Source organism: Muscardinus avellanarius (genome assembly GCF_963383645.1).
Source record: "Muscardinus avellanarius genome assembly, chromosome: X".
Lineage (NCBI taxonomy): Eukaryota > Metazoa > Chordata > Mammalia > Rodentia > Gliridae > Muscardinus > Muscardinus avellanarius.
In genome coordinates, this window is record NC_137792.1 from 113,652,652 (window position 1) to 113,665,113 (window position 12,462).

Sequence of the window (12,462 nt, forward strand, 5' to 3'; positions counted from 1 at the left end):
GTGGGTACGTATATAAAGTGCCGTCTGCGTTCGCGAGCTCCGCGGAGCCAGCGATGCGCGGCCGGGCGCGATGGATGCGGAGGGCCAGCGGCTCTGCGCCTGAGAGCCGGGTCGGGAGCGCGCGGCCCCACGCTCCCCGCCGCTGAGAACTTCCTTGGACGCGAACAGACGTCGGCTGCAGTGGGCAGAGCGCGAGCGAGCGCCGCCGCCCGCCGGCGGGGAGAGGCAGTTCGCGCCCCGCGGCCCCGGCTCGGCCCCGCCATGGCGGAGGTGGGGGGCGTCTTCGCCTCCTTGGACTGGGATCTGCACGGCTTCTCCTCGTCTCTGGGGAACGTGCCCTTAGCCGACTCCCCGGGATTCCTGAACGAGCGCCTGGGCCAGATCGAGGGCAAGCTGCAGCGCGGCTCGCCCACGGACTTCGCCCACCTGAAGGGGATCCTGCGGCGCCGCCAGCTCTACTGCCGCACCGGCTTCCACCTGGAGATCTTCCCCAACGGCACGGTGCACGGCACCCGCCACGATCACAGCCGCTTCGGTGAGGACGCGGCCGCGGGCAGGGACGCGAGGCGGGCGGGCGGCGCGGGGAGCCGACGGGACGGCTTGGAGCTCCGGCGCGGCCCGCGGCCCGCCCCTGGCTGCAGCCCTCCCTCCGGGCCCGTCGAGGCGGGACGGACGGCGCGGAGCGGAGCCCCGTGGCGGCCAGCACCCCCCGCACGGCACGCGCTCTCCTCTGCCCATCGCACCCTGCTAACCCCCGGGAGCGACTAAAGCAGGTGGAGATGGGAGAGGGGTGGGCGCTCTCCCCTAGCGCCCCGGGACCTCGGCTGCGGCACCGGCCGCCGGGGCCTCAAGGGTGACGGGCTGGAGCAGGAGCCCGCTCGGGCTATGGGGCGTGGTGGATGGGCCACGCGCGCCCCGATGGCTTTGGGCTGCCAGGGCCCGGCATCGTGGCACCTGTCTGCCTCGGGGTTCCCCTGGCAGGAGTAGGCGCCAATGCAGGCAGCAGCGCAAGGCTTGAGCTGGGGATCCAAGAAGCTCGGGGAAACCTGTGTCCACCATCCCAGAGCAGCTTTGTCTAAAACTACCTCTAGGCTTCTTGCCCCACTGAGGAAACCATACTGAGCTCACTCCCAGTCCCCAGCAACAGGTGTCCCCTAGACCCAGCACAGAACCTGTCTAACCTCCATCCAGGACTGGCACTGCCTGCCCAGCACTATGCAGATTGTTCAAAGAACACTGTCTCATATATAGAATTGCACAATTAATATAAGCCTTGCGCTGGGACGGAGATCATTCGATTTTTAAACAAATGTGTTCCCTCCTCAGTAATTTACCACTTTCATTTCCAATTTCCTATTCTCTGCTCAGCCATCACACGGGTGCTGTGACAACTACCCTGCCACCCTCACTCCCACCCCACCCCCACCCCCCTGCCCTCTGCTTCCTCCCAAGGTTTCTATATTCCAAGAAGGGCACCTATTCCTAAGCCAGTCAGAGGCTCTGCCTACCCTGAAGCCTGACACGATTTCCTTTCTCCCACAACCCTCCAACTCCAAAATCTCACCATCCTCCTATTCCCTAAGCCTCCCTAGGGCTTCATCTGGTGTGCACAGTTAAAGGGGGAAGTAGGGGCCAGTTTCTGGGTGAGGTCAAGCCTGGAAAACAACTTAGGGCCAGAGTTGGTCTTCCGTGCCGAGAGCAGGCAGGGACCCTAATGAGGTCTTTGTCATCTTGAAAAAATGCACTCAAACTGAGCTGGAGTACCGTCATCAGTTGGAAGGGCTAATGGAGGGGTGCAGGTATCTGCATAAACTTGCAGCAGGTCCTCAAAAGGGTGATAAGGGGGAATGGGAGGAGAGGGATTTTTGGTTCCCTTCCTTTCCATCACCTGTGACTTTGCAGTATCTTTTTGTTCCTCTCTGTTAGGAATGGGATTCCCATCCTGGCCTCAGAGGCTCCCAGAAATGGCCTAAAGGTATTAGAATAGTTTGTGCATAAAAGAAATATATATATATATATATATATATATATATATATATATATACATACACACACACACACACACACACACGCACACACACGAAAGTCAGGAAATGATGGAAATATGGGAGAAGGGGAGGCAGCAAAGGAGGGTAAACTCTAAGCACAGCTCCCAGCAGCTACGAGCATTTGTGTGGCTAAGCTGAGTACAATAACCTACAAGGTCAACACAAATCAGTAATAGGTTCTCAGGATAAGTGGTGTTTAATTACCTCCCCAAAGGCACATCTTGATTTCTTTTCATCTCGCAGGCCTACTAAGAGTGTTACGTTTAAAGAAATAAGACAGGCAAAGGAAGGGATGTTTTCCCTGCTGCTTAACTGACTGCTTCATTTGGGGTTTTGCCCTTAAAAACCCACATGCATGTGCGTGCACACGCACACCCCGAGACCACCTCTACATCACCTTTTCCCTTTCCTCTTTCCCTGACTTCCTGGCAGCTCCATGTATTTCCTGTAAAGGAAATGATAACTGGTCAAAGCTGTCTCCTCGGAACCTCCCCCTGCCAACTTTCAAACACACAACTTACTCTTTCTGGGTTTAGCTTTTGGCACAGAAAGAGGTGGCATTTGAGTTTGCTAACTCTCTCCTCCCTCCACATTTCAGTTAATCAGCCAGGGTATTCAATAAATCGAAACTTTAGCATTCCATAAGTGCTTTAGCAGTCAACATTCCAGCAGGGTAAAGTAGGCCAGACTTAAGATATAAAATATTATAGATTTCTGCTTGGGAGGAGGAGGTAGTCTCCAAAGGCCATGTAAAGTAAATAGCTATTTGTTGTAATTGGAGAGCAGGGCCCCCAAGGATTACCCTGGAATCCATGTGTTCAGAATGAGTCGGGCTGAACCCAAGAGCAGCCCCGACTCCAAATAATAACCTGTTGGCACGGCAAGTGCTCCTCGCTCTCCATCTGCAATCAGTAGCCAGGAGGATTTCAGTCCTCGCCTGGCTGCTGGGGGTTTCCATGCGGTGTGCAGGGATCCTGGCATTCCTGAGGGGCACCTGTGGACTTGGAGCTGGGCTTGAGAGCCAGACTGGAGGAGAGGCCTCTTGCCAGGTGGGATGGAGCAGGCTCCTGCAGCTGCTTGGGATTTCGAGCGATCTGATTCTGATTTGGCAACATACCGGGGCAGCACTGTCTTGGCCCCGAAGGTGTGGAAGGGTGGCTGAGGGAGCTCAGGCGAGCTGTGCAACCAGATTAAATGACACATTAGCCAGTCATCTAACGAGGTACCGAAGCCCGGGGCCCCAGGACGGATTGGTTTTGACTGAGGGCATGAGGAGAGAGGTGTAAGAAGAGACGAGTCTGGAAACTGTCAAGCAAGGGCCAGCGCCTGAGGTAGACGGGTCAAAAGAAGGCAGAGTGGAGGGAGATCCTGGGCCTTGAAGGGCTGAGAGAACTGAGGACAAGCTTCGCCTCAATGCTTTGCTGTTAACACCCCTGTCCAGCTGTAGCTGGGAAAATATGAAAATGGCTTGTTTTCTCTCCCCTTTCCTGCTGGCTGGGATTCAGGAGAAGGTTTAGAAATATCTGTTCCATCATCATGTGCCACTGGGTTCCCACAGTCTGAATCCAGCTAAGAGGAAAGTTGGCAAAGGGAAATGATGCCCCAAGACAGCTGGGCAGGGATGACTCCAGCTGTTGGAGACCCCTGTTACTGGACACAACCCAAGTGACTTCCTGCATGATCTGTCCTTTGGCATCAGGGTTAACAGAGTTGGAGAAGCACTGTGGTAACTCAAAAATAGCCACACCTTTTGGGTTTCACGATTTGTTCTCACACGGGGTCTTGGGCGGTGAGATCACAAACTGCCCTCTGCTACCTAATGAGTTCAGGGTAGTCAGAGACACAAGACACCTCAGAGAATGCGGGAACTAAGACGTGCGTGACGCTTGCAAGTAATCTTGCCTGAGCAAAGAACCAGAGGCTCGGGTTGCTTGGTTGTCCCTCAGAGTTTAGCACCCAGAACTCCATCGTGGCCTGGTTTCTGATTTCATTGCCATACTGCTCGCTCGACTTTGACCAGGTTCCTGATTTTCATAGCCCTGTCTAAACATAGTAGAACTAAGCACAGGGCTCCCGGTGTGGTCTAGCTAAGGCCCAGGAGACTAGTGGGGGCTAACCTCTCCCTTAGGCTAGGTCACTAGACCGCTCTCAAGGCAGCCTTAGGTCATACTCGCTTTTTCCCTTTGTTTCTGGTTTTTACATTAGCTTGTCATTGATCTTTAATCTTTATGTGACAAGGTTGACATCAGCTTTTTAATAATCCTGCTAATCAGCCACCATACTGAGCTTACTTTGACCCGATCCCTAAGCCACTGCCACCTGTGTTTTGCGGAACCATGTCTCCCCCCATCACAGAGATGGGCAGACTTGCATATAATGAAAATGCACATAGCACGCTTGAGGCCCTAAGTTCAATCCCCAGGACCCCCCAAATTGCACAGAAACACAAAATGACAGTACATGTTTTCAAGAAAATTGACATTGTTGCCTGAAGTGAGGAGGTGAATGGGAGCAGGCTATGAAGATAAAAATAGGTAACTGAAGCCAGGCGTGGTAGTGCAAGTTTGTCATCCCAGTACTTCGGAGGCTGAGACAGGACGATCGCAGGTTCGCGGCCAGCCTCAGCTACTTAGTGAGGCCCTCTGCAACTCAGTGAGACCTGGTTTCAAAAATAAAGAATAAAAAAATAAGGCTGGAGGTGTAGCTCAGAGGTAGAATGCCCCTGGGTTCAATCCTCAGCACCACACAAATAAAAGGTAACTGAAAAGCCCTTGCCCAGACCAGTGATGTTAACAGGCCATGAACTAAGGAATGTGGTTAATTCAACTATCTGCACCAGAGGTGCCACAAACACCTTGAGAAATTGGTTTGGGGGACCAAAGTGCAGGACCTTATATTGATTCCCATTCTTTTGTTGGAGACAGCAAACTTTTACATCCTCTTGAAATCTCTTTGGATATTGATTACATCATCCCTCTCTATTCTCTTCTGGAACTAGGATAGCAATCCTCCTCTGCCCTCTTAGGAGTCATTTATTAAAATGTTAATGAAGTTGGGCGTGGTCACACACACACACACACATTTGTAATCCCAGCATTCAAGAGGCTGAGACAGAAGGATCAGTGTTCGCTGACAGCCTCAGTTACTTAGGCCCTCCACAATTTAGTGAGACCCTCTTTCAAACCAGTGCTTGGGAGGCTGAGACAGGAGGATCGCACAAGTTTGAAGCTAGCCTCAGCTACTTAGTGAGGCTCTCAGCAATTTAGTGAGACCCTGTTTCAAAACAGTGCTTGGGAGGCTGAGACAGGAGGATCGCACAGGTTCGAAGCCAGCCTCAGCTACTTAGTGAGGCTCTCAGCAACTTAGTGACACCCTGTTTCCAAATAAAATAGAAAATAGGTCTGGGAGTATAGCCTGAAGGTAGAAAAGCCCCTGGGTTCCACGAACCTCAGTACCACAAAAGAAAAAAAAAGAATAAAAAATAGGGCAGGAGGTGTAGCTCAGAAGTCAAATGCCCCTGGATTCCATCCCCAAACCTGCAAACAATTAAAAGTAAAAAAATAAAGTGTTAATCAGGGCAAGCTGGATGCCATGACATACACCTATAATCCCAGTAATTGGGAGGCTGAAACAAGAGGATCACAGGTTCAAGGCCAACCTCAACAATTTAGCAAGACCCTGTTTCAAAAAAATAAAATAGGGCTACAGGTATAGCCCGGAGGTAGAATGCCCCTAGGTTCAATCCCCAGTTAAACACACACAGTGTTTATCAGGGAAGAACCTTGTACAGAGCAACTAAAGATTTGAATCCATTAAATCAGCATCGCAAATCAGGCTTGGTGCCTCACAGCTATAATCCCAGGATTTAAGAGGTGGAGACAGGAAGATTGCAGGCTCAAGGAGAGCCTCGGCAACTTAGCAAGACCCTCGGCAACTTATAGAGACCCTGTTTCAAAATAAACAGGGCTGAGAGTATAGCTCAAAGGTACATTGCCCCTTGGGTTAAATCCCCAGTTACAAAACAATCAAAAAGTTAGTGTTTCATAAACCCCTCCATAGAACTAGCTATTTCCCTTACGCCCTACCATCATGGGTCAATCTCTTTTCCCCAGACTCCTTTCTTTGTACTGTAAGAGTAACAAGCAAACCGGGAATAAAACTCAGAGGATTTCCATGAAGAGACCAAAGGCCAAACCCTAAGTGTTCTACAGGCTGGCAGCAGCAGAACCTTATATCCTTGGAATAGATCTGGGTGGTCCGTGAAAACACATGCTCCCGAAGTTGCAGCGCTTGAATTCCGCCACCCCCTTCCCCTACCGGCTCCTCACAACTCTGCCTGCTGGAGTTTTAAACTTGACTTCCGAATACTATTACTCATTTTTATTATGAAATATTTATTTATTTATTTATTTATTTATTTATATGCGGGTCTGGAGATAAAACCCAGTGGCATTCGACCTCGGAGCTACACCCCCTGCCCTAGTTTTTATTCTTTATTTTGAAACCGGGTCTCACTGAGTTGCAGAGGGCCTCACTAAGTAGCTGAGGCTGTCCGCGAACCACGATCCTCCGGTCTCAGCCTCCTGAATGCTGGGATTACAAGCGTGCGCCATCACGCCTGGCTTTTATTTATTTATTTTTTATGTGGATCATATTGAAAATGGCATACATTCAGACTGTGCTTGGTGCCCTCTCCTCCCCCACTTCCCCTTTCCCCTCCCAACAGTGAGTGTCCAGGGTAACCATGCTACATTCCTACTTTTACACATATTCGAATGCCGCTTCTCCATTAATCAACCTCAGCCTTCTTCCTCTACTATTACACTTAAGAACTGCATTTTTTTAAATGAAATCCAGTTAGATATGAGCTCATTTCACAACTCTGGATGCCTCTGGCAATTGTGTCCAGCTTTTGGTCTGTAGGTTGAAAAGTATAGCTAGAACTGGGCAATGTGTGCATGTATGTCTACACAAGTTTTTTATCCCATTATGATGTATAAATACAATGCACCAATAAAAATTTTTAAAAAGTATAGCTAGAGACAGGAATAATAAGGAAGAATACGTGACACCTGTATCCAGACAATAGTTTTACTATCTTAGGACAAAATTGTCAAGTCTTCACTATCACCAGGATTTTCTTTCTGAGTCTTTGTATGCTCTTCCTAGTTGAGGTTTTTTTCCTCCTGCAGGGTAAAAGAAATTTGAAAGTCCTCCCCTCTAACCTTGTCAGTTACAAGGACACTTCTGAATTTCTTCCCTTTCCCCTTAAAGTTGCAACACCTCAAATTAGCATGGAGTCCAGAACTACCTGCCAACTCTTTGCCATGGATAAACTTAAAATTCCCAGGAGAGAAGGGGAGAATGATAGGCTTGTCAGCCTGGGACTGTACTCGCTGAGAGCACTTTTTAGGAGAAAGCTCTCACCAGGCCAAGGTTTCCTCTGGCCATAAGCAGGGAAAGCAGACTTAGGGCCTGTGTGGCCTTTGTTAGAATCAACTACAGGCAGTTGACAGCCTCATGTGGCTTTAAGGACATGGGGCTGAGAGGGTGCAAAACAAGTTCAGCCCAGAGGACAGCGACGTAATGCTGGGAGAAGAGGAAAGTGGCTTTGGGAAAGATACAGAGAGCTGGCCTCATTCTCGCATGGACAAAGCTGCCTTCCTATTTCTTAAAATGGGTAGTATTTAAGAGCACTACCATCTCTTATCACTGGAGCGTTTGTAACCAAAGCCTTCTCATGGTCTTGTCCTCAGAATATGCCTAAGAGGGAGGGACATGGGGCTCAGTAGCAGAGCATATACCTAGCATGTTCAGGCCCTGGGTTCAACTCTCAGTGCCGCAAAATAAATTCTAAAATATGCCTAAGAGTATTAAGGAGCATCAGAGATTGTTTTCCCCACTTTACACATGGAAAAACTAAGGCCAAGCCAGACATGATGACGCACACCTGTAATCCCAGTACTTGGGAGGCTGGAACAGGAGGATCACAGGTTCAAAGCCAGCCTCAGCAATTTAGCGAGTCTCTCAGCAACCTATCAAGACCTTCTTTCTTTCTTTCTTTCTTTCTTTTTTTTTTTTTTTGCGGGTTTGGGGATGGAACCCAGAGGCATTTGACCTCCGAGCTACTCCCCCTGCCCAATTTTTTATTCTTTTATTTTAAAACAGGGTCTCACTAAGTTGCAGAGGGTCTCACTAAGTAGCTGAGGCTGTCTGCGAACCGCGATCCTCCGGTCTCAGCCTCCCAAATGCTGGGATTACAAAAGTGTGCCACCACGCCCGGCTAAGACCTTATTTCAAGACAAAAAAATAATAGCCAGGAGTGATGGCACACGCTTGTAATCCCAGTACTTGGGAGGTTGAGAAAGGAGGATTGCAGGTTCTCAGCCAGCCTCAGCAACTTAGTGAGGCCCTCCACAACTTAGTGAAACCCTGTTTCAAAATAAAGAATAAAAAATAGGGCTGGGACTATAGCTCGGAGATAGAATGCTTCTGGGTTCAATCCCAGTACTGCAAATAATAAATAAATAAATAAATAAATAAATAAATAAATAAATAAAGGCTAGGAGTGTGACTTGGAGATAGAATGCTACTGGCTCAATCCTATGTACCAAAAGGTAGGTAGGTAAGAAGGAAGGAGGGAGGGAGGGAGGGAGGGAGGGAGGAAGGGAGGGAGGGAGAAAAAAGGGAAAGAACAGAACTGAGGCCAGAGAGACTGAGCACCTTCTCTGAGGTTTCATGCTTGCAACAAAAGATAGTTTCATCTGGTAATTCACCAAAGGTGCCCAGAACTGGCCTCCAGTTGGGGGTAAATGCCTGGTGGGTCCTATTAACTAGAACAGTTCTCTTGGCTTGATGTTAGTAACAGACAGGCACTCCCTTTCTGCTCTAGGAATTCTGGAGTTTATCAGCCTGGCTGTGGGGCTGATCAGCATCCGGGGAGTAGACTCTGGCCTGTACCTAGGAATGAATGAGCGTGGAGAGCTGTATGGATCGGTAAGTTTCAGGTTATTTTGGAAGCTATTACCGCCTGTATTTGGACAATGTAAAAATGTTTAGCACTTGACTCCACTTATGTAAACTGTAAAGGATTAGGATCTTCTTATTACTTCTTGGCTGCCCGGAGCCTCATTCCATAACATCTTGACTCCTTCACTCCCACCCCCCATAGAAACATAAACTTTTCTGTGATCTAATTGCTCTGACCGTTTGCATTAAAAAGCCAGCTAATCTGATGATAACAGTAAGCTGTGCTGATCTGTCAGTAGATAGTCAGGGTTGGGGCAATGACCTTCCCAAGGACCACGTCTCCATTTTAATGGGTGCTCAGCAGAGCGGCAGACTAACATATACAAAATCAACTGTGGCGAGCCAGGCACAGGGGTACACACCTGTAATTCATGGCAGGCTGAGACACATGAGGATCTCATATGGATCACACAGGGATCGTATGATCGAGACTAGCCTCAGCAACTTGGCAAAGCCCTCAGAAACTTAGTAAGACCCTGTTTCAAAATTTAAAAAGTCTTGAGGTACAGCCTGGAGGTAGAATGCCCCTGGGATGCCAGCCCCAATAACAACAACTAAAAGGGCAGTAATGGCACTGGCCTTCAAATTCAGGATTCTGATGTTAACAACACGGTCCCTGGTTTCTAGATTGCTTCAGCTCAATGCCAAAGGTGAAATGAAACAAGCAATAAAGAATGAGGGTTCCACAGTTCAGTGACCGTCCTAAGCCCCTAGCTAGGACTGGGCTAGCTGCAATACATTTTCTCTCTTCTGGAAGCTAGCCCAGCCCCGGGGAAGGGTAAGTGACTTAGCTGACCTTAACCCTTTCAGGGGATCCCAGCTCCTGGCTCGAACTTTTGAGTCACATAGCATCCTTTCTGGCTGCCTACACCCCATGGAATCAGAACACATTTTTCCCTGACACCTCCTAGATAGGCCTGTCCCTAGCACCCAGTATCGGCAACCCCAGCAAATAGTATGGTGGCCGGATCAAGTGTGAGAAGGGACAGAGGCAAGAGACCCAGAAGCTGCCAGCCTGAAGTAGCCAGATTGGAGGAGCTTTTCAAGGAGATCTTTTCTGAGCTTTCCAACTGACAGGCCTGCGACCCTTCATTAGGAGAGATCACAGCTCACCTCCCATGGAGCTTTATATAGACGGGAGGCCTTTGCCTGCCAGTGGACGTGGTTGACTGTAATCTCAATGGATTTGAACATTATTAGCCATAAGTAGGAAGAATGCTGGTGGGGGGAAGGGGACCGGCAGGGCATTAGAAGGCCATAACAGAAACTCTCAGGCGAAAACACTAGTAGAGTTCCTCTCTAATTTCATCCCTTTGCCAAAGATCTCACCCCAAACATTTTCTGTGTGGCTCATGAAAGAGGGCAAAGGAGATACAGTCGGGAGTGTTTTGTGCTCTTTGGTAGACAGATACCTGAGTAACACCAGGCAAAGGGCCCAACGTTTTCTAAGCTCAGTGTGCTCCTGCTTCTTCAGTATTTCTCCACCAGCAAGCTGACACGGAACAGATAGTCATCTAACAGGCTCTGCTTTATTTTCTTACCCTCACAGAAGAAACTCACACGTGAATGTGTTTTCCGGGAACAGTTTGAAGAAAACTGGTACAACACGTATGCGTCTACCTTATACAAACACTCGGACTCGGAGAGACAGTATTACGTGGCCCTGAATAAAGACGGCTCACCCCGGGAGGGATACAGGACTAAACGACATCAGAAATTCACTCACTTTTTACCCAGGCCAGTAGACCCTTCTAAGTTGCCCTCCATGTCCAGAGACCTCTTCCGCTATAGATAACGGACCTCTGGTGTGACCGCTGTGACCCGTGTACTCTGAGGCCACGGTTGTCCCTGCAAGCACTATACTCATAGCTTTTGAATCCTTCCTTCCTATCAATTTAGATAACACAGAAGCACTTACTGTTCAACTTGACCCAGCTGTTCCCTTGTTCAAAGTGTATATCAAGGTTGGGTTATTTTGGGGAGGGATGTGGGGGGAAGGGTGGGCCCAAGGGAATCTTGTATATATGTTTTGTTTTTAATTCATGTTTTCTCCCGTGAGGTGGCACAAAAAAGAATGGGATCCCCTGCCAAGGATCAGGGGTATCTTAGCCCACAATCTACCCAAATACCTTGACAATGAGTATAAACAAAAGAACAAGGAATCTGCCGTAGATGCTACCTACAGAGTATTGGAAAAGTCTCATTTAAAAAAAAAAAAATCCTTGGGCTCCGGCCCTGCTGCAAACGGTTCCCGCATGGGCTCTGCAGGCTTCCGGTCAGCCCTGACATGCAGTCTTCCTGCGTTGGAAGTGGGAGATGGGGTAGGTTGTAAGAAAAAAAAATGATATTAAAATGTAAGCATGGATACTGTGCATAAGGTCAAACTATTTATGAAATGTATATGCTATTTATTTTATATATTTATTTATTTCAAAATAATTTTATTTTTAATGAGAGATGCTATGACTGGATTTTCATCAGAAAGAATAAGGTCCTACTGAAACAGGATAAAAATGAGTTATTAAAGGCTTTTATTGGCAATAAAATTGTCTTTATATTGTAAACCGCTGTCTAATTCTATTGGTTTGTGCATTCAGTAGGATTAGAAAGTTGACCAGCCTCTTTGTCTCCAACTCATGAGAATTGCCGGCTATCAGTGTCACAATGCAGTGCTGGATGAGTCCTTCAGCTGATGTGATAGCACTATCTAGGACCCGGCGTGAAGTCCTGGTGGTTCTTTCAGGCCCAATGACTTTTTGTTTGGTTGGTTACTGGAGTTAGGCGGGCGCCGAACAGCACTCTACCACTGAGCTACATCCCGAGCCCTGTATGTGTTTCATAGAATGGTATTGGTGCGGGGTAATTATACATCATACTGAGATTCAAAGTGACCCATTTGTATATGCGCACAACATCTCTTGGGGTGTTTCTCTCCACACCCCACTCTACCCCTGTTCCCCCAGATCCCTCCACATACATGCTACTTTGATCGATAGTGACACATGCAAATAAAAACATTATATTTGGTCCATTTCCTTCCTCAGTCCTCCTTTTCCCCTTCCTCACCTCCCTCCCCCAGCCCCTTCCACTATTCTGCCTCTTTCTACTAGCCTCTCTCCTCGTTTATCTGAAGTCTCCTTTGTTTCTTATTTTCTCTCTAGCTTCCACATATGAAAGAAAGCATACAACCCTGGGCTGAGCATAATATTCTCTAGCTCCATCCATTTTCCTGAAAATGGCATAATTTTGTTCTTTGGAACCAAGTAAAATTCCGCTGTGTGTATAGCCCACATTTCCTTGATCCCTTCCTCTGCTGATGGATACGTAGGTTGGCTGTATAATTTGCCTATTGTGAATTGTGCTGTTATAAACACGAGTATGCTTC

General features: G+C 48.4%; 1 protein-coding gene across 1 annotated transcript; it reads left to right on the forward strand.

The window, feature by feature from the left end:
• Positions 1 to 261: 261 nt before the first annotated feature.
• FGF16 (fibroblast growth factor 16) lies at positions 262 to 10,872 on the forward strand (the record flags this gene model as incomplete). The annotated part of the gene is made up of 3 exons (XM_080719085.1): positions 262 to 535; positions 8,941 to 9,044; positions 10,627 to 10,872. 3 exons carry the CDS (start codon positions 262 to 264, stop codon positions 10,870 to 10,872), a joined length of 624 nt encoding a protein of 207 aa, XP_080575211.1.
• Between the last annotated feature and the right edge of the window lie 1,590 nt (positions 10,873 to 12,462).